The sequence below is a fragment of the Trichomycterus rosablanca genome, chromosome 17, assembly GCF_030014385.1.
Source record: "Trichomycterus rosablanca isolate fTriRos1 chromosome 17, fTriRos1.hap1, whole genome shotgun sequence".
NCBI lineage: Eukaryota > Metazoa > Chordata > Actinopteri > Siluriformes > Trichomycteridae > Trichomycterus > Trichomycterus rosablanca.
In genome coordinates, this window is record NC_086004.1 from 23,551,677 (window position 1) to 23,579,463 (window position 27,787).

Consider the following 27,787-nt stretch of genomic DNA (forward strand, 5'->3'; position numbering starts at 1 on the left):
AGGCAGCTGCCTGAGAAGACAGTAAGACAGCAAGGCAGCTCACTAGGTTTTCGAACACACCCAATAATCAGTTTTCACAAGGCTTGTGATTTTGTCTAATCCCCCAAAGTTTTCACTCTGAATTTGTGTTTCAAATAATAATAATTATTATTATTGATAAGTATTTTTGATACTATGATAAGCAGGACAAAGCCGTTCCAGAACATTTACAACATTCATGAAAACAACTTATAGCAAGGTAAATAGTTGTTTGATCTGTAACATGGACCACAAACAAAAATGAATAATTAAGGCCGGAAAGACACTCAATACAAAGGGTCACTATATCAGCTAAATTTTTCTGTACATTTAACCTTTAAAACATTAAGCAAACACTAAAAAAAGTGCAACCAAATACAGTTCAAGCAACTGAGGGTTTGAGGTCCAGCTCAAGGGCACAGCAATGGCAATTTAGAGGAGGTGAGTTTAGTACTTTAACCCTTTGATGCACAACCTGGGTCAAAAGTGACCCAACTGAGTTTTTATTTTCTATATCTTTGCAATAAATTAATTTCGTCATTCAAGCTTCCATGAATTTTTCAATTAACTTGTTTTTGATCATCACAAATCCTTATTTCAGTTTTATATTTTTTGCTTTTTTAATAAAAATCATTTTTGTATCACTACCCTTCTAATGCACAACATGGGTCAAAAATGTATTTACTATGGAATTTGACAGAAACTACTGACATTTGTAAGTGTTTGTAGTCAAAAACATATTTACTGATCTTTTGAAAGACAACCAAAGATTAGGCTCTTGAATCTTGAATATGTACTATACTATTTGCTTGCTAGCTGTTTACATATTCTAGTATAGATAGCTTTTATTAGCTAAGTCAGCAAATACATAAATAACTGACAAATGTGCATATGAAAATATTCTTGAATGGATGAATATGGGTCATTTTTGACCCATGTTGTGCATTAGAAGGGGTTTGCTTAGCTTGTGCATCAAGGGGTTAAATGCTGAGATAACACCACCTATTTTTTAAGTTTAAAGTGTGCACGTGAGTGTGTTTATCACTATGTCTTGGCAAAACAATTGAATTGTGAGCTAGTTTGGCAGAACAGCTGTGAGGTTTAGTAATAGCTTTAATATTTGTGGGTTAGTCTGTTGCCCCTGTGAGTACTGATCTTTTGACTTTTTTCACTTTCACAAGTTTTAAATGTTTGTTTTATTCTCTTGCCTTAAAAAATAAATGGTGCCACCGGTTTAAATAAAAGCAGCTGCAAACATCATTATTCTGTACCACTGGGACAGATTTTTTTTTAACGCATTTTCTCTCCATTTTCCTCCCGATTTAGCGCACTCAGTTTTGTCTTCCGCTGCTGAGAGATACCAGATTGCATCCAAGGAGAGCACGTCGCTGTACACGCCTCTTCCGACACGGGCACAGCCCTCCCCTTCTCGCCTCTGCTTTCTGCACAGGCGTCTCTTCCGCCAATCAGGGTCCTTACACAGCGTATGAAGACCCACCCACCCACACATAGTCCGGCCCCCACCCTGCAGATACGGTGGCCAATTAGTATCTGCTGCAAGCACTGCCAATTATGCGTGCCAGATGGAGCCTAGCCGACTGGTGGCAACACTGAGTTTCGAACCCTTTAAATGTATCAATGTATAAAAATAGACAAACTGCTAGCTTGGCAAGATGCCTGGGTACAAAAGTAATAAAGAACTTTTAGATAAGCCCTTCAAATGACACCTCACATCACACCACCATACTACCGATACTAGACCTGATTCCCAAGGTTCCAAAGACACAAAGACGACTCAAAGTTACAATAAAAATATCATGTATTAAAAATGGTATTTGCCTCTTTAGTAATCTCAATATTTTCCACTTGTTCATGAGTGACTCTTCTAATCCTGTGCAGCTCTTCCTGCAGGGTGTTGAGGTCTCTTTCAAGACGAAAGGCCACACGTTGGTACTCAGGCGTTCCTTCAGGCTCGCTGCAAAACAAAAAACACACACATATTGTGAACTTTTTTCTGATGTTTAGATGTGTTATATTTATGAAGGTTTGGGTTACAATTAATGTAATATGCATAACTGCATTTAAACTGTCATTTTGTTGACTCATTGTATTTTTATTTGCATCATATCTGCAATATTTCACCATAAGTATCATTACCAATACCAAATACATACAAAAACAAAGGAATGCCATTTATTGACAATACTGAATGAATAGATCCAAAATGCAACTATTGGCAAATAGTTTTTGGGGCACTCAAGACAAATATTTCTTATCATATTAAGGTGTGTTTGGAGCAGAGAGCAGGACTGGAGTTGAGAAGCTTTTACAGGTGGAGCTGTTGTGAAGCACAGTAGAGTTACTATAGCTATAAAACTTTTCTGCATGGTCAGTTAACTGCTCAACAGTTAGAGACAGACCTGACTGATAGTGCATTCTAATCTTCCTAAACAAGCATGGGCACTTTAGTGGCACAGGGTTCAAGGTCTGCACAGACATGATTAGCTAATGTCCCATGGGGGCAGCCTAGCCAAGCCACTGGGAGGTGTACTTGTCAGTGTGCTTTCAGTGCTGCGCCCAAGCCAGATGGAAATAGGAGGGTCGCATAAGGAAGGGCATCCAGAATAAAAACTGTGCCAAGTCTGGTACAGACGCCTATATACAGGGTCAGCTGAAAGAAAAAAAAAAACTTTCTCAAACAAAAACATGTTTAGCTTTCATAGGTAGGCTGCATAGCAAAAATTGTGTCCTTTGGAGGAAATACTGAGTATAGTTTATAATAAGTAGAGTTTATCCCTATATTGTTCCATTTTTAATACATAGAGCAAATAAAAACATAACAGCCTACATTTGTATTGTTTTATTATCTTTATGTTACTATATATTATTATTATTGTTATTATTATTTTGTTTTTAACAATATCAGGCAAATTTTACACATGAAACATAATTTGCTTTATCATTTTAAATTTTAATGAGCTCAATGTTTTTCAGTTTTAAATGCAGAAGCTTGTTTAAAAAGCAGCTAAAATGTTTTTATTCAACTGTGATTTTAAAAAGTTTCTCAAGAGAAACCTGGCAGCTTCCTGGTAATATCCTTAATTTAAATATGCTGCCCAGAAAACCAGATTCGGTGTGTGCTAGACTCTATAGAAATAACTTTCCTCTACTGATAAACCTGTTTGAGCTAAGATGCTAAATGCTAAGTGAAGTCGCCATCTTTGAATTCAGTCCTATTGGTAAGAAGCTAAAGTTAGGAGCTTACAGTGCTCAGGGATATCATTTTTACTTACAGTTGATGGGCATACAAGCTCAAATATTCTCTTGCACTCTCACTTTCTTAAAATAGCATGCTGGGTAATTACTTCATCTGCCAGCAGAACTCACCTCTCCCTGAAAGCAGGCACTGTATAGGCTGGTTCCGCCATAGCCTCGGAGGCCTTCTTCACCTGTACCTTCTTCACAGACTTTGAGCTGGTTTTTCTGTTCCATCACAAATAAAATGAGTAACATTAGTAAAGAACATGTATTTATGCATGCATGATAGTCTGTTGAAAGTGCAGCTGAAAGCAAGATTCAAAGCAGCTTTTTATTCTAACTGCCATAGCTGGGTACAGTATATTACTGTATATCACTATAGTATATTACTCTAGCCCTAAATTAAATGACCTGAACATGTGTTAAGGTTACACAAGGAGCAATACTAGATGATGTGCACTACTTCTGTTAAAACGTACAGTAACAAATTAGCATTAAACAACAAAGCAGTGGCATTCACTATTTAAAGGTGTGATTAGTCATGCTAATGTGATGTCAATTCAAAATTCCTCTAATTTAAAACCCCGGCCTGTGCAACTCCTGGTGAGAGTGTGTCATTTAGTAAATAAAAAAGCATATCTAGTTTGTGAACCACAGCTAAAATATGCTTTATAATTTCTTTGCAGTCAGTGATTTAACAAAAAAACGATGCACATGCACAAACCTAGACTGTAAGAAACAGGATTGAAGTTTGGTTTGTACTTCACATCAGTGATAATGACACATTCAGCAGGCAATGTACACTTAATATTTAACTAATGTTATTATACCATTCTACCATTAAATTTTAAAAACCACTATGTCTAAATCAGCACAGCCACTTTGGTTTTGAATAATAAAAATAGTAACTCTAAGTGCAAAAGGGGAAAATGAGCAAATTATTGATATGCCTGTGGTATAATCGCAAGATTACGCTTGTACCTGCACAAAAAAGGTCTTGAGTAACTATTTTAATAATGTTTTTTTTTTTTTTTTTTGCTCATTTTTGCAGAAATAGTGTTTAACATCAGTTATAATTAATGCAATACAGGACATGTGTCACCTAAAATGTAGTCACTTAAGTTTACTATCAATTCTTCAATTCAAGTGCAGATTGTTTATTGTTTATGAGTAACACTAGTTATGGATCCAAAAAGCTGACTGCACATTTTAATGTAGCCAGATTTAAATATTTTCATTCACTAATGGTTAAGCATTTAAGACTTTTTTAAAAATAAAAAAAGCATTAGGTTCTTCAAAGCATTTTTATTTTACAAAATGGCATTAAATGAAAGCAGCAACTAGAGCCAAAGATGCAAGCTTGCACCGCCTAAAGTGCACAAGTGCCCAGCTGCACACTCTACAGCCTTCAGTCCAAACCTGAGAACGTCCCCTACCTCGATGAGCTTTGCTGGACAACATGCTTTGAGCTGGAATATTGATGTGAAACCTGTTTCTGTGCCTGATGATAATACGGCATGACCCTCGTAGTAGGCATGTCAGGAAAACTTCAAACAAAGACCTAACAATCAAATCACATGCTACTGAATATTATTACAGTTTCTTGAAGGACCAACTGTAGAGTTATGGAAAAAGCTGGTGGTCTGAGTATGATAAATGTACAAAACCTACCTAAATAAAAGTATTACTCATTACTGGTAATATTGTTTAATTTATAGGGGTGCACAAATACATATCCTCATGAGCCTGCCACAAGATGATTATGGGCTTTAATTATGGGCTCTCATCCATCAGCCAAAGAAACTCTAAACACCTGCTAAACAAAGTTTAGGACTTTTAATACACTATAAGGCTGTAACTTCCAAATTCACAACTCATTAACTCACTTAACTAGATAAATAGTTGTCTATATATTTGGATTACATTACATTAGCTACATTTTTGTAACATTGTTAACAAGGATCTGGGCAAGCGCATTGAAGCATTACCTTGTACACCCCTAATAATTACAATTCAAGTTAATATTAATTCAAAATTGAGTACTGCTGATTAATTCGGAGGAACATTTACTTTGGTTAAAAGGATGTTAATATCTATATTATATTAATACAAAAGGTATCAACATAACACAACATGTTGTTGCTTAAAGATGTGCACTGACCAGCTTTTTTAAATGGAAAAAGCTACAAGAAAACAAAGCATTCAATCTACAGTACTGTCTTGCTACTAAAGAGGCAATTTACAGAAACCACTTAGTCATAACACCATCATAAGCATATCATAAACCTGTCATGCCAGATATACATCATATAACTTCATATACCATTACAGTTGACTACAGTTGCTGTTAGGTATTATAACAGTGTAACATAACAGCTACCATAAAAAAGTTATCCTGATATATTGTTGTATATGACATGATACTGGCACCAGAAATGTGTATTAACAATAGAAAAACAACATAGCATTCTCACATCTGTCCATTTGCATCACCTTGTCAGGCACAACAAATGGCTTAGTGGCCTAATCAGTGTCAGTGGGAAAGTGGTTCCCCTTCACTGCATTAATGACCCCTGAACTCATCAGGGTAAGGATGTGCACAAGGTCACACAATAAAATACAGCAAAATGAAATACGTTTTTTGGGCTCTTAAAAATAGCAGTACAACAGTCGGTTGAAAAAATGCTATAAGGTGCTGACATCTCTTTGTTCTGTGAGCCTTTTTAAAAAGGCTGTTATTGCTGTAAAACTTTAGTAAAGCTTACGAGGACGTGTTTGTCCTTTCACAATTTAATCTCATAAAAGGTTGGCACAATTAAACAATACCAAAATGTTACCCATTTTTGCCAGGCTAGGTCTGATCAGGTTTTCAGCTGACATTGGCTGCAGCATCAGATGGTGTTGTGACAGTTTGAGGGGTGTCACCTTCCTCACAGTTTCACAGAAAAAAGCAGGTTTGCCAGAATCTGAGTGGGAGAGCCTGTAATATATAGATGAACATCCACCTGGAGCGAGTAATTGTCAATTCAAAAGGGAACTGACACTTCCATCATCTCTGGATCCAAGCTTATCTCAGATGGACCAAAAGACCACAGAATTGTGTGCTGTGCTCAGATGTTTTTTAGTTAATTGTGCCATAGACAAATAGGTCCATCTAAAGTGTTATTAGGGAGAAATGCAGAGAGGATGGGGACACATATGTGGCCATCAAAGTGCCATCATCCTGCACAAACTACAACAAAGTGGCTTTGTAGACACATGCTTGACTGGCCTGGCTGCAGTTCAGCACAGGTACTGAAAATGTATGCTGCAAAGTCTGGTAAGCAGCTTGTATCCAGCCAGAATGACCATAAGTTTTACTTGTAAAACTGTAGTATTTGATATCCTGGTTCTAAAACAGCTAAAAGTGTAATTCATAGTAAGGGTGATATAACACAGTGGTTAAAAAAAACCAAGCCTCTGTCACCTTTTTTGAGTGTGCTGCTGCAGTCATCAAATTCAAAATGTATTTATAATTACAAAACACAAATAAGTTGGTCAAAAATGTGTTTTAAATCTTTATTCTTCTGTCAGCTAATCAAAGGTTCAAAAGAATGAATAATTCACAGATTTACTGCATTTTATAAAATGTCCCACCATTTATGGAAATGGATTTTGCATTATTATCATTTTCAATAACATGAAAATAAAATTACTCTCGACAGTCATGGTTTATTTAGTAATGCTTAAAGGTGTAACCATTTTTTTATTTTACAAAATTTGAGGAAAAACAAAGAAAACAAGGAATCTATATTTATATAAATATAAAAATGCATTTATATAAATGAAAATGTAATTCTTTGGATTTACATACAGATGTAATATAGTCTTAAAACATAGTTATTACAATCATTTAAGGGAATTCATTTTTTTAATGTACATAAACATGTTCTAGCTTCAGGGTTTTTTTGTGTGACAATGCTACACAGTCTACCACAGATCATCTATTATTTCTTCAGATCATAATTTCATATAATAATTCTGAACTGTTCATTCACATGTGGAAGGTTTACTTGGTTAACTAGACATGATGATAGAATAATGAAAAGAAATTTCGACTTACCCCAGGAGAACTGAACAGCGCTGAGAGTTAGATCAGTTGGGAGCACTTGGAACTGTCTTGCTGACCGAAACAAAAATAATGCTGCTCACTTAGAGGAAGCCTTCCTTCTTCCATCCCATGTATGGAGACACTTCAGCCTATATATAGCATTTACCTCCATTTTCAATCCTCATTTCACTTGCAGTGAGAGTTTGTTAGGTGATTATAAAGATATGCTTATGCCCTAACACAGGAAGGTGTCTTCTGTTCACCTGTGTGTTTACTGATATATTTGTATCGGGCTAGGCTAATCTAGAGAACAATAGGGATAACGTGAGGATGATGATGGGAAAACAAGAAAATATTATGTGCACACAACGGATTTTATGTAAAAGTCATTGTTCTGCTTATCAGTGCATGTTTTATACACATTTTATACATTTGTTCTGCATTCTGTCAGTGATCACACATCAGACATCAGCCTGTATTAATTAAAAACTTAACTAGCCCACAGACTGTAACCAAATAATAAAATAAGATGAAATAATAAAACATGGTTACATTTTTAATGAATAAAACAATTTTAAAGTTATTTACTGTTAAAATATTTGGTACTACATCTTGCCCTCGAGTCCTTTTTAGGGTTTTCTTATTTGATGCACCCTCCCTCCTGTAACAGTTGCCAACAACTATTTTTAACCGTGGATAGAAGACATTTCTCAGACTCAGTTGTGCCTGATATCCTCCACACTAACAGACATATAGTTGTATGCAGTTTGAGCATCAAATTACATACGTTCAAAGTATTATAAACAAAAAGTAGTAAAGTCAATCTCAGTAGCAAGAAATTTTCAGGAATATTTTTGTCCTGCAAATAAAGTTCAGTTCAGTTTTAAAGTCTCAATCCACTCATTAGGTTTGTTTGTTTAATTCTTAACGCCATGTCAGCTGCTATGGCTATTATCATGGCTAGCTAATAGATTATTTAAACATCAAGGTGGTGGGTCGATTAGCTTTTTTGTGCGTATAGTGATCGAGTGTCCACTCATTAGGTCTCATTGGGCAAGTCAAGAATTGTCAATAGAAACTGTTGACAGTTCAAGTGTGCAACAAATTCTCTGACTCTTTACACCATGTGCTACAACAACCACAGTCTCTTTTAGATGAATTAGCTGATCCCTACAAAGCAGAGAAATGCTAAAAAGATGTCAAAGTGCCCCTGGGTCATAGTACCCACTGTCCAAATATCATTAAGAAATGGCGGGTACAAGGACCTGTTAAAGTCAGGGCAAGAGCTTGCGGAACAGAAAAAAACCTCTCAGATAGAACCGATCATATGCTGGTCAGAAGGGCAAAGCAAACCCCTTATTGGACAGCACAGAACCTGCGTGATGATAATGCTACGACAGGTGGTAATTCATTGTTCTGGTGCGGAGCATTGATGGCACAAACATGATCCGGCTGAGTCAGAATAAGACCTGTAACCAAGGTCTGTAAGTCAACATCTAAAAGCACAAAACAACATCTACTTAAATCTTACATTTCTACATTGCATAAACCACTATTACCTTTAAGATTACAGTACATGGCCAAAATTATGTGAGCTTATATAAAATTAATACAATACATTTTAGTTGCAGTATGCAGTGAAATTTACCTCAGACATGTACGTCTTATAGCCAACCTGTTTTTTTTTTTTTTTTTACATCAAAGTATATATCCTGGGTAGAGGTCCAGGGTTGTTATCAGGAGAACGTGGGGATCATCTATTAAATTGTGTACACATTTTTTGGCCCTCTCTTATTTTGTGGTAGGTAGTCGTAGCTGTTAGGCAGATTCATGAGGTACACGGCTCAACTACAATTATTTATACTACTAGTTTAACATCAACCAGATAATACACACTACTCCAACACAAAAAGACACTTAACATAAGAGCTTTGGAGACTGTTTTATTGAATGCTGAACAGTTTCATCTGCAACAAAGTGAGTATTTTAAATTTAAATCAAACTTCAGAAAATCGTTTGTTACAATCGGCAAATAAAAACCTGAGCATTAACAGGATCACAGCAGATTAAAATTGTGAATTCAGAAGCATCTTTGGTTCATATCATCTAAAAGAAGGTAAGATTCAAAAAGCATAAAAACATATTTACAAATCATACACATCATTCATTACGGTGCTATTCTGGTTGCATCATTTTTCAAAACTCCAAAGACTTTGGAAGAAGTCGCTTTGTTTGTGCTTGGTTTCTGAAGCAGTCAGCGGGAATACTCGTTAAAGTGCTTTACATACAGTTTCAGTAGTTCAGGTGCATAGAATAAGCGAGGTAAACACTTTCATTAGCTCACATCAACACTCAGTTAAACCACAAAACATATCACACACACATCATTCTTACACAGCATGTGCTTATCTTATGTAGCATACGCTAATCTTATTACTAATTGTAATCAGACAGTTTTCTGTGGAGAGGACGTTATGGTTATGGATTACTTATGACTGACATGCAACTGAGCTGTGAGTGGAACACAGTGTGATTAAATTATTCCAGAACACCGTTATGTATATGCAGTTATGTAAATTGAATTCATTCGGAAGCTCATAAGCAGTCGCCAGAGACTATAAAGTACCATTCGGATGGGAAAAGTTTGGCAGAAATGTATCTGGTAAGCAACATCACTGAAATGCTAAAGCTGCAGTTTGTAACTTTTATCTTCTTGAAACAGATCAGGTGATTAGTGTTAGTATGTAGATACAGAATAGTCATTTATTCATTCATTCCTTGTCATGTTTTATCGTTGCATTATTCTTGTCAGGATACAGAAACACACCCCAGACAGAATGCCAATCCATCGCAGGGCCTTGGCCAACCCCTTCTCAGACACAGCCAATCATGTCTGTGCGTAGACCACCAACCAACCAATAGCACAGTTGGGGATTTGAACCCTTGCTATAGTTCCTTCTTGCAGGTGATTTATACTGTGCATGTGTAATTTGCTTTAAAAAATATGACTGGGCAAAATGAAGGTAATTACAGTGTGCAGGTGTAAAACCTCGTATGTTACACTGTACACACTTACTTAGTGATACACTGAGTCAACATCAGTCTTTTAAATTTAAGGACTAAAATGACATATTATTTATGGCAAACATGCACCCAAGTTTATTTTGACTATATTTTTAAATGATTGCTTAAGCATTAAATCAAGGCTTCATATGTGTACTATTTTTTTGTATCTGATTATAGGAAAAGAATACATGAATACATTGTGCAACATTGTGTGACATTCAATTCAATTTTTTCAAAAGCAGCAGATCTTATTTTTTTATTTATAATTTTGAGGTACCATGATGTAATTTTACTCTAGTGTTGTGTTAGTTTAGTACAGATTCTGTATTTTTGTTTTTGTTTTATCATAATAGCCCTGGTGGAAGACAATACAAAGAGCACTTCCAGAAGTGTCTACATACAAGAAATGCATCAAATCTTTTTACTGCTGGCTTTAAATACAGTACTACCTTAACTGGGGTCATTTTTATCTGTTATTTTATTATGAGATTTTTATAAAACAAATGTAGACAGAAATGTAAAATTCAAACTACTTCAGTAATAATAGCATTACACAATCAGTACGTAAAACTAATCCCATCCGAATAAGAAATGACTTACATTTTTAAAAAAGCTTCTATGTACACTTGATGGATAATCTTGCCAAATCTAATAAGAAACTAAGAAACTGGCACAGAGTAGTTTGATATTATTTTGCTGACGATGCAATGAACAGAATTTAGACTCAATGTGATCTGCACATAAAGTCAAACAAAAAAATTCACCTTCAAGAATGAACAAAAAAATGAACCGTTCCAGTTTAGCATGGTAAGAAAGTGCGATCAGTGCTTGCTCAGAAAAAGAAACCAGATCAGAGCTACAGCACACCCAAAACCCAAAACAGCACAAAAATACTGCATTATTCCATTTTTGGTGGTCTTATTTTTAACAAATGTACAAAAAACAGTACATTAAAGAAATGATCATTAAAAATAAGACTGCCAAATTTCTGTACCTCTACAAACCCATCCAGCGTTTTTAATTATATTAATTCCAAAGCCTGGGAGTGTTGGGCTGAGCAGTATTTACAGTGAATTAATTGTTGGACTTGTTTTGCTCAGTTTGTGGAGTGTTAACACTGAAAGGCACAAAAACCTGCGTTCTCATTGCTGCATGCAGTCCAACGGTTACTCAGTCTCAGCAATCATACTGGTGCTGTCAGCATCATCAAAGTTCCTCTGGTAGCGCACTGTAGAGAAGTAGCGCTGACGGGTCTTTTTATACACAACAAATGCAGCAACAGCAAGAACACAGATGAGCACGACGATGAAGAAAACCAGAGCGACCGGAGTACCTGCTGATTCTGAAATAAAAGAAAACAAGAGAATTTATTTATATATACTGTATATTTATTAGGATTTAAATGTCATGTTTTACACACTTTGGCTACATCCATGACAGGACAGGTAGTTACTGGTTACACAAGATTCATCAGTTTACAAGTTTAATGTCAAACACAAATGATGGACAATTCTGTGTCTCCAATTCACCTCACTCTCATGTTTTTGGACTGTGGGAGGACACCAGAGCTCCCAAAGGAAACCCACGCAGACACGGGGAGAATATGCAAACTCCACAAAGAAAGGACCCAGACCGCTCCACCTGGGAATCAAACCCAGGACCTACTTGCTGTGAGGTGACAGTTCTACCCACTGAGCCACAGTGCCACGTAAACAAATAAAACAAAAGAGCTCCAACCTTATTACACTTTGATCCATGTATATAATCAAAGTATATAATAAAGTAAATTTGTTGCATGTTAACAAAGTACTTGTGGTGGAACAAAAAAAAGGAAAGAGTCATATTAAAGACCGTTATTCTAAAATATGTTGTGCTTTTTAATGAATAAACTGTCGTTTGCATTTTAGACAAACACCCTGGTGAGGTGGAGTAGCTGAGTAGGTTACTTACTGGTGGGTGTTTTGCAGACAACACGGCTGCGGCTCACAGTGCAGTCTGCTTTTACCCAAGTTCCATTCGTCGACACTAATACAGCGCAGTCGGGGTAAGACTGAGGGGTGTTCCAGTTAGAGAAACTCAGTTCACTTCCATCCATCCATATAGCAGCTTTTTCTAAAAGATTAAAATATTTCAAAGATTACACTCTGCTTCATAAAACTTTTTCATTTATAGTTTCTAAACACTTTATGCTTATAATAGAGATATTTTATATAACGTTATTTAAACAATTGTTTTCTTTGAATTGCATTTATTTTATGCATACTGGGAAGAGACATTAGCATCATCACTTGTCTAAACTTAATATTTAACATGCAATACAGTACATAAACATATAACATTTAAAGTGCTTTTGAAAACATGTAAAGTGCATGTTCAAACAAATCATGAGACAGAGTTAAGATAAAGATCAAGGACAGATTCACACCAGGCTTTAATTGCCAAATTCAACTCAGAACTTCCTTGTTGTTACTTTACCTTTGGCGGCGGGCCGGAGAGCCAGCCAGACTCGTTCGGTAATAAGAGGGCTTTCAGCAACATGTCGAGAGACAAAGTCATTCTCATCCTTACTGTTAATGGTCAGAAGTTCGGCAGAGGAATCTAGATTTCACACAAACAAAACACAAAATGAGAACATTCAACAGTCTGAAGATACCTTTTCTTGGTGACACTAAGAGTGTGAAATCACATCAGGATACAATCAATTTAAGTGACCTTAAAATATAAAACATTTGTAATAAATGACATGTTGTTTTTCATGCAAAATAGATTTGGAGTTTAAAATTTAGTAATATTAAAGGTGGGTCATTTCTGAAGCTTACGATAAGAGAAATATACAGAATGTTAAGACGACAAGATTAAATATTAACGTAAGACGTTTTGTTTGTTTGGAAATTAAGAAATACGTGGAAAGATAAAACAGAGGCACGAGTACATGGAATATGCAGAATTGACATGTTTTTAGTTGTCCTCCACTTAAAAAAAAATCAGTGTGGCAGTGTTTACTGTAAAATGCAGAGTTTGTCAAATAAAGAACATTATGGGTAATATGGTGTTAAATAATATAAAACACTGGAGGTGCAGCGGCCTGTAAGGCTAGCCTACCACCACACCGCATCTACACAAACATGATTGGCTATGTCCTGTATGGCCTGTTCAGGGTATTCCTGTCTTGCAGCCAGCGGATGAACGATACCTGCCGTGACCCTGACCAGAATCAAGCAATAATATATAATAATTGGTCATGAAATTTTATTTACATTCTAATAAACTGCTTTGAAAAAAAAATACAAATAGCATTTTTATAGCACTGGCATTAAACAGCCTTTTCTGCCACAAACACCTGACAATAGTGTCATCTGAATTGCAATTAATAACGATTTTTAAAAATCATATCACAATTGTGCTGGATGTTTGGTCCACCCACTCGTTTTAAGCCAATAAAATATCTCATTTTATTTAGTTTATAAGCAGAAAAAAAAAAGTGCTGCAATAAATCACTAAAATCTCATTAAAGCATTTGATCTGTAATACATCAGTTTGCTACTGCAATGCTCCTACACCAAAAACTGAAACCTACCCAGTTTCTCACAGACACTCTTGGCTTCATCTATGGTGTATACTGAGTAGTTGTAGTTGGTCATGTCAAAGGCGTAACAGTGGTCGTTAAACTGGATCCACGAAGCCCGTCCATCACCCTCCGGACAGTAACCACTGTTGGTGTTTTTATGAGATTCTGTTAAAACAAAATAATAGATGTTTAAAAGGCGCTGTTACTGGTTTTACTACAATTCTGATATTTTTTCATTTCTTAAATTACTTTATTAACACAATACTATCCTCTATCCTGTTCTCTTAGTTTAAATATCCAGTATTCTGCACAGAGCTCTGACCTCAGCGACCAGTGAACAGCTTTGGAATGAACTGAAAAATCAATTTAAGCTTTCTTGACCCAACATCAGTGCCCATTCATACCAACAACAAAAAAGATGCGATCTTACTTTTGATGCTATGGTAACAGATGGCTCCTTCCAGCTCGGCATGACAGTTGACTGTAGTCCAGGTGCCTTTTGAATCCACGTACACACATTTCTCCTCAGATCCACTACCCACAAACCCTGAGGATATGTATCTCAATTTCGTCCCATCTGACCACTCATAGGGCCAACCGCTGTACTACAAGAATAACACAATCACATCCATCAGCATTATTCATACTGTACATCTGCTAGCCAAATCATAACTCTATTCCTTTTATTCTACTCTTTAGAACAGACTGTTGTTAAATACATGGCATCACCAAAAGTATACAGACACCCATACACCCATAATGAGTGTGTTAGACTGCTCAGAGTATCACAGGAGCCGAGCGTTTGTTTGATGACAGTCTAGAAAATCTGATGGGCTGTACGATAGGCTGTAGGAACTGACTCATTAGGGAGAAACTGTATTTAAAACATTCACTTTTAAGATTTAAGATTTGGTTTACATTTTTGCTTTTTGCTGTGGATTAAATTCATGCTTGGGTGTTGAGGCAGGTCTACCAGAAATTAAGAAAAAAAATCCAGCAGATTACTTACATCTTGTCTAGACAGGCCAATCCAGAGAGGAAATCCATCTCGTTTAGCGATCAGCGCCATGTCTTGGTTAGTCGTCTCATTGTGAATGCTCACAAGATGGCCACCACCTCTGCTGCACACCGCCAGAGCCTGGTACCAGTTCATTTTTCTGGGAACTAAATGGTAGTTATAACCAGGCGGTGTTTGCACATCTTCTGGCTTTATTCGGTAGTCATCTTTGAGATCTTAAGGAAAAAGACACATGATATCAATGGTTTTATGCTGGTTTTGACTCTTTTCACTTAATTCTTGACTGTGTTTTTCTTTCCAAATGCCCCAGTGTCCAAGAAAATATCTCCTAGGATCACCTATGCTGTCCAGTTGAAAACAATGAAAATAAAACAATACTGGAACTTCTTGTGGCATTGTGGTGCAGCTATCGCACAGCAGTGAGGGCCCTCGGCTGGATTTTCACCTCATTGTTTGTCATTGTGAAGAGTATATGTTACTTTGGCACTGGTGAAGAAGAACTCACAAGGGCCCCCTAGTGCTTCACACCCCTACACACAGTCTTACCATTTTCAAGTTTGCACACCACAATGGCCCTCTGCTTAAAAGCTGCGAAGATATTTTTGTCCTGAATCATGATCCAGTCACCATTCAGATCAAGACCAGCCATGAAAGGCTTCGTGATGTTCGGTCTTCCATCTTTCCAGTTAGAGTACTGAACAAATGTGTCATCGTACCATGTCATCTGATAACCTAAAACACACCAGACATACAACAATCAATCTAGTACTTAGAAAAATACAAATGTTAAAGCTATTAGAATGCAATCATTTAAAAACCGGACTGGTGAGATGAAACCATTTTTCTATTACAGTATGTTCTGTTATCCAGGCTTTAACACTACAATAATACATCATACAAAAACGACAAGAAAGAAGTAGCATGAAAACTAATAAAAAATATACATTACACATTTATTATTCATAAGAGCATACAGCAGGAGTTTATAATGGTTTAAAATACTGGTAAGTGTATACTGGAGTGTATAATGTTTTAAAAATACTGGTACAAATTCATTCAAATTTTTTTACACCTTGGTGCTGGAGTGATCAGCAGCAGCTCTCACCTACGTTGATTTTTTGTGCTCTTTCTTTCTACTCTATTATTGCATAAATTGTATCATTGACACAGATTGTTTGCCACTTTTTAATTGTGGTGATTCTGTATATAGTGTTTTCCTCTATAGTTGTAATTTGTCATACTACTATATAATAGTAATAGCCACTATATAGTAAAAAAATTTTTTTATTTTATTCTACTCTTTTTTTATTTTCTCTAACTGTATTTACTCTGTGCTGGAGCTGCTGTAACACTGGAATTTTCCCAAAGGAATCTTATCTTAAAAAAAAGAAGTATAACACTATTTCACAAAATTCAAGATTTACATGTACCTGTCTCGCTTTTGTGTATTCCCAGCCACACAAATTTTGCCAGGTCTTTAAAGGGCTGAAGTTGGGTCTTTATGAACTCATTCTCTTCCTCATTTCGAATAGTCAGAAGATGTCCCTTTTTAACTGAAAACCAAATTACATACATAAAGCAAACAAAAACCTTCATAAATATCACATTTCAGTCATCTGAGTAGCTTCAATGGCATCAAAAAGCGGGGAGACAATGCTGCCCGTACCTAGTGCCTGGCATGTATTCTTGTCGTTTTCCTGCTCATGTTCCTGCCATCTCAAAGACTCCAGCAGAATTGTATAGCAGTTGTTTTTGAATGGGATCCAGTTGGGTCCATTGCTCTCGTGTGGACACCTTGTTGTGTTCTCTTTCTTTGTAGTGCTGTCATCTAATTCATCATGGAAAGATTGATGTAAAAACATGAAATGTAGAATACTTTAAATAAACAACTTATGAACAACTATTTATGTGATATGTAATAAGGTTCGCACCATGTGGGATGTGACAGATCGCTCCTTTGAGCTGCTCGCCACATTCCGTGGCCTTCCAGAAGCCGTCGGTGTCCAGATAAACGCAGCCTCCTGCAGCACCATTCGGACCCCAGCGGCTAAACACTGTATGACTGTGATCTGTCCAGTGATAATGCTCATCCTGAACAAACACACACAGACACAAACTTGAGAACAAATGCATTTCTATTGACATTTTACTATCTTTACTTGTGTACACTATGCCAAATGTTCCTGCCAAATTTCAGTAATCTGTAAAAGCCTGTTCCAGACTAATCTACTTTAAATTGCACATTTACGTCAGAAAGTAAACAATCTAACAGGCTGTGATATCAAAATCACTGGCTACAAATCCTGTGTGAGCAAAAATAATACAAGTAACAAGAATGTTGATAAAGTCATTAGATTAAGAGGTCAGTGGGGCAAAAAAGAACAAGAATAACAATGACTACATTAGGAAGCTGTAAAAATCTGTTTAATTTATTTTTACTGTTTAAATGTTGAAATTGGCTATTTGCTTTCTGCTAGGTGTTCTGTTTTAAGTGAGTGAAAACTCTTTTAGGTATTTGACTATCCTAAATAGTATAAAATTAGTACTCTTTTAAACATTCCAATTAATAGGTAGTATCTGATTAGGGATGCAACACTCTTCAGCCAACAGTAGCATCACCATTAACATGCTCTTTATAGACTTAGCTATGATGCAGTTGGACTTATATAAGAGTACGAGTATAGTCAAAGTAGGGATGTAACGATGCACCACAAGACACATGCACACTCATGCACATGTGCTATGATTCGAATCGGTTATTCATTTAAGATGAATCAATAATCACTTTAAACAGCAGAGGGCACTGGCGCTATTCACCTTGCCTGGTTGAGTGCACTTTACAAAGTTGCCAGGTAGGAGATTTTCCAGCCAAATTTATTTATGTGAGGTAACTTTCTTTATGTGTGTTATTCATTTATTTACATAATGTTGGATTAGTTTTAAAATTTCATTTCAGTTTTTTTACACAATAAGCATTATTTGGCATAGTTTGTTCCTGCCTCAGAAATAGAAGGGCATTTAGATAAATAAAAGATAAGCACAAATACAGTATTTCATTTTATTTCTTTTTTTTACCGATACCAGGTATCGTGAATCCTATCGCATCGTGGGTAGAGTGTATCGTTACATCACTAAGTCAAAGTATCAGGAGTGTATTGCCAGGGTGCAGGTTATACTTCAAGTTAAAATACTTTGGTTTTTAGTTTTAGTTTATTTGTAAACTGTTCATGTTGCCTTCTGTGTCTTGATCATGCTTTACATTCTCTTTTTGTTGTTATTTTACTCTCTTCGGCACTAATGGGTGTAAGAAACATCATTCAGTTACGAATCATCATGACAGTCACGACACTGTGTATACAGTGACCAAATATTAAATGCTGTGCCATTTTGTCACAGCTGTGGATGGTTTTGGATTTATATGAACAATTAACAGCACTTTACAATAATTTTATTTTTCCATGTTTTTCAGACCGTGTTAATAAAATTGGCAGAAAATACATTATGTTGAGAAGTATTTCGCTAACTGCTGATTCGTGGTTTGGGACAGAACAAAAAGGTCTACATTAGTGGTTCTCAGATGTTACTGTCTGAATAACATCCCTGATCAAATCAAAACCTTCATGTACCACCTGTAATTAATTAATAATAGGAAAAAATACACAACATACACTATTATGCTGTAAACCTTTGTGCCAGTGAGCACTTTCTGTTAATGTTAAAGGGGAGAATGTTAAAAAATCTTTCTCTGTCCCAGTGCTGTGATTTTTGCTGTTTCAGCCATTACAATGTTTGCATTTTTCCAAAGTATTTCTATATATTTCGTCATGGAAAATCAGACTCAAGTCTTATGATTAAAACTTTAAGCTGCTAACATTAACTTCGTCTGTGGGTTTGAACAAACGATTGACATTCTGCAGAACAATGACACAGTCCTGTCAGTAGGTGGTGCAGCTGCACCGTAGCACTGAAACTCCCGACAATTCCTGTTACATTTCCAAATAACTGTGGTGTTAGTGTAAAGAGGTGAATGTTAAGATTCTTACATCTTTACTGAACAATCCAATCCAGAGAGGAAAACCTGCTTTGCTAACGTTCACAGTGAGCACAGCCTGCTGGTAGGCATCAGCCACAGAGGCCAGTTCCATGTCCTTCTGCTTACACAACTCCAGAGCTTCATACCAGTTCACGCTCACATTCAAAATGAACTGAAACGTGTGATTTCTGATGTAAAATTTGTCGATAGACAATGTTAAAGGCTTCTTTTCTTCTTCTGAAAGACATTAAACAACACAATTAGCACAGCTAACAACATCTGTCTAAACGACGTGCCTCTGAATGGGTCATTTTAAACTGTTAGTAATTATGTAACATTTTTACAGCCATACCCTCATTAAAACACCAGGTACCATAACCTCTTTGATGTACTACCATTCTGGTTCTGTACCAAACCCCACAACTCGATAGATGTCAAATGCATTGGTGTCATAGGCACTCTGAGCCCAGGATGTACACTTAAATATGAAATTGGTAGATTGTTTTTTTATGTTCAAGGTGGAAATAAGTGGATTGAAAAGAAGGGGGAAAGTGACAGAAATATATTTATTAGGATTTTAACGTCATGTTTCACACACTTCGGTTACATTCATGACAGAAATGGTAGTTACTAGTTACACAAGTTTAATGTTAAACACAGTCATGGACAATTTTGTATCTATAGTTCACCTCACTTGCATGTCTTTGGACTGTGGGAGGAAACCGGAGCTCCTGGAGGAAACCCACACAGACACGGGGAGAACATGCAAACTCCACACAGAAGGACCCGGATTGCCCCACCTGGGGATCGAACCCAGGACCTTCTTGCTGTGAGGCGACAGTGCTACCCACTGAGCCACTGTGCCGCCCAAAGTGAAAGAAATAAAACAAAACAAATTTTGTGGATAATTTCAGCCCATAATAGAGGCTGACAGCTAGCAGCTTGTTAGAATAGCTTGTATTAATCAAAGATTTATTCATTCTCAGCATTTCTTTCCAGATAGACATACCCAACCCCTACACCCACCATACACATGTAAAATATCCATCATAACTGTATGTTTATACAGTATAATTAACGTTATCAAACAGCGAACAGGCTGCATAGATAGCAGGTTGGATAACACTTTTCATCATCCTCTAATCATTTGCAGGACTGTAAATAAGTATAGACTAACCTGTATAATGCTGGCAAATAATGCTGGCACTCTGCTCATCAGTGCAGGAAGTGTAGTCCCAAGTTCCCAGCAAGTCTGAATGGTCATCATTATACATATATGCACACAGCTCCAACTGACCCTGCTCGAACATCTAACAAACCAACCAAAGCAAGAAAAATCAAGAACATCTGCAGTGCTACAAAAGTATTTAATGTAGTAAAATAGGATTAGAATACAGGTAAAAATTAAGTTCCCCAAAATCTGTGTTCTGTTGCATGTTGCTGTGTTAGGACGTTTGTTACTGGTAGTACATAAGGGGGAAAAAAGGGGGAAAACTTACATTATAGTGCATGGGTCGTAGCTGACCATGGAGCAGGGGGTTAAAGTTGAGGTACTTGACTGGCGTGTTGTCCAACCACTGAATTTCATGAAGCTTCAGCTTCATTCCAATCCAAATCTTCTGTGCCTTGTCAGGCAACAGAGTGGTGATGAAGTCTAAATTAAAAATAGGGGATATTGTTAAAAGCAGAAGGACATCTGACCATGATCTTTCATGTTTACGTATCTGGCACAATTCTTTAACCCAAACTGACTTATAATTAGACAAAAAAATAGACAAAATAATTTTGTGATTTACTGAAGTATCAAAAGACTCCACTAAGTGCTATTTTTGAACCTGATTTCTTCACAAACCACATCTGGCCAAGTTTAAAATGCTAAGTACTAAATTATCTAAGACCTTAAAAGCACTATCTGAGGACAGAATGCGCAAGCCTACATGCACATTTTGTCCTCCTGTCTCTTTACTGGGTTATATTATGTTAATCACTGACCTTAGTATTTCTCTCAGTCAGTAATAAATCAGCCTTTGTTTAGACATAAATGATAATACTATGGTATTTACACAGCAGTTGTGCTCAAATTGGGTAGCTGCCATTGTCAGTTACTTTCTACATTGTCAATTTCACACATAATGCCAACCTGGTGAACTGCCAGGAAACAGGAGCTGGTGTTGAAATGGTATGATTTCCTCTACTTAACCATGTGCTGACCTGAGGCAGTGTAACACAATTCAAGTAAAACTCACTTGGTTTGTTTTTTTCTGTAATACAGAAAAAGCACTGGGACCATGTCTGAACTTGCCCCCAATCCACCCAACACACACACTCACAATACAACAGGTGTACATGATCAGTTTACATATTACAATGAGCATTGTACACATTTTATATAGATTTATTCAAAGGTTTTCAATTACACTTTACATCCGTTTTGCATAAGTCTAACAAAATCTAAGGCACCAATTAAAGGAACAATCCATCTTCCACATTCTTTTAATCAGTCCAATGCAGTGAATTGTGAATGCAGTGAACAGTGAACAACCTTTGTGAATTGTTCACCACTTCTGCAGGCGCCTCAATTAGACAAAGGTTGCATTTGCAATCTGAAAGAAAAATGTTGTCAAACTTCCTCTTTCAGACACCGCCAGCAGAGCCAATTAGACATCTGGATGGCTAGCGTATTAGCCCACCGCTGCAACTGACAATATTTGTGCCCAGTTCTATTAAAAATCTGAGTGAAACTTGATCAAGAGGCATTTGTAATGTAGTATAGAAGCTTTCCTCCCCAAAATATAGGAGATTAAACACCCTATTTCAAAACAATGGGCATTAAGGTAGACTTGCTCTCCAAGATTTTGGAATGAGTCTGTGGGCAGGTGTGCCCATTAAGTCAAAGAACAATTGTGAGGTCAGTCACTGATGTTGGATGAGAAGAACCTTGCTGGCAATTGACATTCCAGTTCATCTCAAGTCCATTTACTCGATTTGAGGTCTGAATTCCACAACACCACAGTCATCAAACTGTGTATTATGCTGAAACAAAAAGTATTTCCTTGATTTTATACACGTTAGTAATGAATGTGGCCAAATCACAATCATTAGGAGGGGTGTCCACATACTTCTGTACATATAGCGTATAAATTTCTCTGTTTCTTTTTGTTTTAGACTCAAATTATGGATCCAGAGCCAGTATTTATTTACATGTATTGCATTTGGCAAAACCCATTACAGTGGCAATGCACATAACACTGTTATAATACCTCATGCCAAGTGTTGCCAGAAATACGAACGTGTAGTATATTAGAGAAGATACTTTTGTAACACTTAACTTTGATAATGTCAATAAGATCTGTCTCTCTTTATGAAAATGTATTTGCAGGAAGTGTCCTTACCTTGTTCAGCTTGGTCTCTGATGGACAGGAGACTGCCCCCCATGGTATGACACTTCTCATCAGCTGCTTTAAAAATCAAAGACTCGGGATTGATTACAATGTAACACTGTAAAATACAAACAGGAAGTGGTTATGAAAAACAGCTCACCAACTCTACAGCACCAGTGGGACAAGTCAAAATTTACAAATATATGAACAAAAGTATGTGGACACCTGAACTAACTGAACTGTGTTAATATTGAGTTGGCTCTTCCACTTGTGGGTGGCTAGAACAGCCACCATTTTTTCTGGGAAGGTTTTCCCACAAGATTTTGGTGTGTGTGGGTGGGGGGTTGGTTGTGCCCATTTACTTACAGGCACTAATTTTGGACAAGAAGGTGATTCAAATGATTCTGACAGTGTTCAGTGAGGTTGAGGTCAGGGCTCTGTGCAGGTCACTGGAGTTGCTATACAACAAATTGATCAAACTATGTCTTTATAGACCTTGTTTTGGGACATGGAAACGGACACACTGAAACAGGAAAAGAGCCTTCCACGAATACCACTGCCAGGTTGTCACTGTTGGTCCTTGAACAAGGTCCTTAACCCTCAATTGCTTAGACAGTATACTGTCCCAGTACTGTAAGTCGCTTTGGATAAAAGCGTCTGCTAAATGCCAAAAATGTAAATGTAAATGAATACCCATTAAATTGGAATATATTTCAGAAAATAATAATACAAATTTTTTTTATAAACAAATAAAGCAATAATAATAATAATTACACACATACACATTTACATTTTTGGCATTTAGCAGACGCTTTTATTCAAAGCGACTTACAGTACTCTGACAGTATATTGTCTGAGCAATTGTGGGTTAAGGGCCTTGCTCAATGGCCCAACAGCGGCAACCTGGCAGTGGTGGGGCTTGCACCAGGCAGGGACCTTTCGATTACTAGTTCAGTACCTTAACCACTAGGATACAACTGCCTACGTGTATATATGATTTTGTTTAATACACTGCTCACAAAAATGAAATGAATGAATATGAAGCGATAAAAAAAAGAAGCATTTGATTTTTTTTTATTGAACAACAACATCAGAAAAGCAAACGACAAGTCAAAGAAAATTGTTCGATTATGCAAATGAGATTCAAACTCAATTATCGTGATTGAGTAGCAAGTGACATATTGGTGGGGGTGAACAAAAGCATGTCAAACTGGACGAGAGTGCCACACATTGACTGTTCAGTAGGGTGTATGGTCACCCAAGACTGCCAAAACACACGGACAGCGAAGGAGTCCCTTTCTCACATGAAACGTGGATTCTCCCGTGTTCCTCGTTATCAATGATTTTATAAACTTGTTAGCAATGGGTTTATTTTAAACACAGTGTCCACATATTTTTGGCCACAGAGTGTGTGTATGCTGCACAGTGACTGAATGCAAACCTTGTCTCTGAAGCTGAAGCTGTTGTTCATGCATGGTGTTCCAGGGGGGTGCGCTACGGTTCCACTGTCTGCAGAAGTGACGTTTAACACCTCGCAAACAAACGGCTGCTTCTCGCTGCATTTCACACTAAAATCTATATATTCATGTGATTGGGTGTTATTGGTAGAAACAAACACATAAAACGCTGTAAAATATATTAATAAACTAAAGACTAAAAAGTCTATTTCATAATCCTTTAAAAACGTGTTTCCCATGTTCTTAAGCAGCTTAAAAATGAAAAATAGTGAAAATTTATGAGAATAAACAAATCTATACACCTACCAAGCACTTCATTATGTACACCTATCTGGTTTGTACGTTGATTATTTTATAACCTACACTTACTACAATTACTGACAATTAGCCTACCTGTTGCTTTGTGCACTTTGTCACCCCCTGTACCCCATGTATCAATCAATTAGACTTCATAGGACTCTCACTGGCCAGATATATATGAGCGCTGGACCATTGTCTTGTTGGGATTTTTAAAGACGGCCTCTTTATTAGGATCACATTAGGTTGGCAGTTACCCAGTGTGTTATTTTTTTAGAACTGAATACTTTTTGCTCACAGGACACGGTTGGCTTTATATTTTTGGTTGGAGCACTAATTATCTGACATACTTTAGAGGTGTGCCAATATAAATAAATAATGCCCACCCTTCTCCATCACAGACAACCAACAAGTACTTTCTGTTACCATGTTCTGATTTCAAAGATACAATGGTGACTGTGGTGTATAAATGCTACTAGCATACCTGCCGTGAAGGATCCAGGGGTAACTGAGGTACATCTCCCCAACAATGTAGGAAAATAAGGATGTAGGCGAGATAATCTAGTTAGACAGTAAAGATAAATTATTGTGTTAAATGGCACAGTGTGAATACATTCTGTTAAACAACAACCAAAAGCAGTTTCTTATGTACTCTACAAACAGCATGATGTTCCAGTATGATGAACAAACCCAGATGATTTAGTATCAGTGCAGAATTTCGCAGTACACTGCCAAAACTACGGGGGTGGATGAAATAACAGAAATATGTAACAATCATGACAAATATTATTGTATACAAAAAACTTATTCAAAGCTATACACCTGTAATAAACATGTATAGCATAATAGTATTGGGGTATGATTTGTATTAATGATCTCAGCAACTGTTCTTACTGTGACTCAATGGTTGAAATACGTATATACTGTGTCGGGTCAAAATATATATATATATATATGACAACTTGGTGGTGTGCAAAGATTTATAATGGATTCCTAATTCATAGATTATGGTGATTTGTGATTTCTGAAAGTATGGGTGACAAACATAGTTTAGCAATTTTTCCCTATAACATTTAAATCTTTGTGTAAGAAAAAGAAATACATTAAACTGTAATTACTACATTAATAATAATAATAATAATAATAATAATAACAATAATAACAACTCACCTTGAAGGAATAAAATGGCCAGGCTCACTAATGTCTACCCACCAAGATGCTGAACCTGCAATCTACAACAAACCGATTACCAGTTACATGATCCATATTTACAGATACATTGAGAATGAACAAAGTAAGTCATTTCTTTACTGGTTTTAACATTGTAAGACTTTTTCAGGGTTCAAATCTCAATCAGTGCTGACCGTTCAAGCGACATTATTGACTAATGTCCTCATCAGGTGTTGAAACAGACTAGACATTAGGAGGTGCTAAACCCGGATGAAATAAGGAAAGATAACTAGCATAAAAGCTGTGCCAAGTCTGCTAGTACTAAACAAAATGGTTATTTTTATTAAGACAATGTGTGTAAATTTTAAGAAGCAATGTGCATGTGTATAAAATGTGCTTAAATATTTATTGCAATGTACGATTGAATTAGACTGGATTAATTCATTAGGAAAGCATCTCTAAGAAAACTGGAAGCTTGTGTGAATACAAAGTAAGGCTTTATACTGGTAACTGGTAATATGATCAGCCCTTTAATAAGCTGTTGCATATTGTGCTGTTTTCTGGTTCTGATTCACTTTATCTTCCTTTTCTATTAAAATATAGCACTCCTAGTTTAGAGAAGATGGAAATCCAGTTATGCAAACCATACCAAGTACCACCATTTATTTACAATTCTAAAGCTGTTTACTATGGATTCCTGCAGTAGGTGAAAAATGTCTTCTCAATGCCAGATGGCCTACACCGCTAAACTTACAATAAGTAATTGTAGTTTGTAGTCTGTAATTTTAGTAATTAGGTCTCCTCTGACAGAAATAACACCTGTAAAAGCTGAAACTACTTTAGGTCCCCCGACAAACGAATCCAATCTGAATTGGACTTGATTGGAGTGAATGATCAAAGCACGTTTTGACTACAAAAATCTAGATCATTCTGAAGAGTTTAATTAATCTATTTATTTATGTAGATGTTTTACACTGTGCTTACACAATGGTTATATTCATGACAGGAAGGGTGGGGAATTTTTAAATTAGTCTATAGTGTTGTTTTAGTAGGGATGTAACGATGCACCACAAGGCAGTTAAAAATCGATTCACGTGTAACGATTCAAATCGGTTTACATGTATAATGAATCAATATTCACTTTAAACAGCAGAGGGCACTGGGGCTATTCACCTCGCCTGGTTGACATCACTACAGGGTTGCCAGGTTTGGAATTTTTCAGCCAAATTTATTTATGTGAGCATACTTTCTTCATTTGTATTATTTATTTAATGTGGGATTTCTATCATTTCAGGGTTTTTTTACACAAAAAGGGAAATGTGCAGCATTGGTTTGCATAGTTTGTACCTACCTCAAAAATAAAAGGACATTCCTTATTTATATAAATAAAAGATAAGCACAAATACAGAAGTTTTATTTATTTTTTTAAAGAGAAATAATAAAAGGAAACTGTCATAATATGTCTTCAATTTAATTTTGTTTTAAAAATTGTATAGTGAATCTTATAGTGAGTATTGTGAATCGCATCGCATCGTGAGTAGTGGGTATCGTTACATCCCTATTTTTATATATTTTTTTATTTTTTTGATGCGTTCTTTTAGACCAATCTTTTCCAAGAAAATGGGGAAGGTTTCTATTTTGGCTTGGTTAAAAATTTCTCTCATAGTCTTAGGTTGTTGTTCATGTAGGTATTCAGGGAATTTTATAGAAATAGGTATTTGCCAGATATGAAGGGTTTAAAAAGTCTTGCACCTGTACACTTTGGCTAGATAACAGACATGGATCCTGTTTTCTCTGTGTATGGCAGTAGTGCTTAAAGATCATTGGTGTTACCTTAACGATATTATTGTGCAGAATAATGGCAGAGTTGATCGTCCTGAGTGTGGCTAGTTTGCTGTGGTTGCTGCTGCAGTATGTGCTAGCCTCATCATAGGACAACTTCGGCTCGGTTACAAACCAGAACTCCTGCTTGTCAACAAATACCGATGTTTCATGATGTCCATCTGCAGGGCATGTCATAAAATTCCACACACACATAAAAATAAGCTTTCTTAAAAGACAGTGTAAGATGAACAAAGAAAGAGGAGGGTGATACACCACCTGGTTTATACCATTCCGGATTCTTTGGGGTTTGACCTGAAATACAGACAAAATAAAATAAGGAAACACTTAACACATATGCAAAACATGATTACTTGGGATATGTATTGAATGGCTCTGAACAGGAAGTCAGGACGTCTGTTAGGTAGATGTTTGTGTAAACTACATGGTGAATGTTTGTGTTTGGTTTACCTCGCGGGATCTGACACACCCATTCCAGCTTGGCATCACAGTGAAAAGCTTTGGGGTAAAACTGGAGTTTTGGAACTTCAGTCATCAGGAAGTACCACACGAGCATGTAGTTTCGTTTTAGAGACTGGTTACACAACAAA

The 27,787-nt window shown here is 36.5% G+C and overlaps 2 protein-coding genes across 4 annotated transcripts in view; both read right to left on the reverse strand.

Annotated features, from left to right (window-relative positions):
- myom2a (myomesin 2a) overlaps window positions 1-7,435 on the reverse strand; it is a 32,360-nt gene extending 24,925 nt beyond the window's left edge. For 2 of the 3 annotated variants that reach the window (XM_063012587.1, XM_063012589.1), the window contains exons 1-4: window positions 7,379-7,435; window positions 4,713-4,837; window positions 3,406-3,501; window positions 1,858-1,993 (exon numbers count right to left, since the gene is read on the reverse strand). In XM_063012587.1, coding sequence (XP_062868657.1) covers window positions 1,858-1,993; window positions 3,406-3,501; window positions 4,713-4,813 — 333 coding nt within the window. In that variant the 5' untranslated portion in view covers window positions 4,814-4,837; window positions 7,379-7,435. The remainder of the gene's footprint in view (window positions 1-1,857; window positions 1,994-3,405; window positions 3,502-4,712; window positions 4,838-7,378) is intronic. The other variant, XM_063012588.1, reaches the window with a different exon arrangement.
- A 1,868-nt stretch (window positions 7,436-9,303) lies between these two features.
- ly75 (lymphocyte antigen 75) overlaps window positions 9,304-27,787 on the reverse strand; it is a 45,382-nt gene continuing 26,898 nt past the window's right edge. Inside the window, exons 16-35 of the mRNA XM_063012404.1 lie at window positions 27,648-27,771; window positions 27,456-27,491; window positions 27,189-27,358; window positions 25,356-25,417; window positions 24,670-24,746; window positions 23,873-24,006; window positions 22,444-22,549; window positions 20,551-20,705; window positions 20,229-20,361; window positions 19,062-19,288; window positions 16,950-17,109; window positions 16,685-16,846; window positions 16,449-16,571; window positions 15,565-15,750; window positions 15,010-15,233; window positions 14,431-14,605; window positions 14,010-14,165; window positions 12,908-13,030; window positions 12,383-12,544; window positions 9,304-11,774 (exon numbers count right to left, since the gene is read on the reverse strand). Coding sequence (XP_062868474.1) covers window positions 11,599-11,774; window positions 12,383-12,544; window positions 12,908-13,030; window positions 14,010-14,165; window positions 14,431-14,605; window positions 15,010-15,233; window positions 15,565-15,750; window positions 16,449-16,571; window positions 16,685-16,846; window positions 16,950-17,109; window positions 19,062-19,288; window positions 20,229-20,361; window positions 20,551-20,705; window positions 22,444-22,549; window positions 23,873-24,006; window positions 24,670-24,746; window positions 25,356-25,417; window positions 27,189-27,358; window positions 27,456-27,491; window positions 27,648-27,771 — 2,871 coding nt within the window. The 3' untranslated portion in view covers window positions 9,304-11,598. The remainder of the gene's footprint in view (window positions 11,775-12,382; window positions 12,545-12,907; window positions 13,031-14,009; window positions 14,166-14,430; window positions 14,606-15,009; window positions 15,234-15,564; window positions 15,751-16,448; window positions 16,572-16,684; window positions 16,847-16,949; window positions 17,110-19,061; window positions 19,289-20,228; window positions 20,362-20,550; window positions 20,706-22,443; window positions 22,550-23,872; window positions 24,007-24,669; window positions 24,747-25,355; window positions 25,418-27,188; window positions 27,359-27,455; window positions 27,492-27,647; window positions 27,772-27,787) is intronic.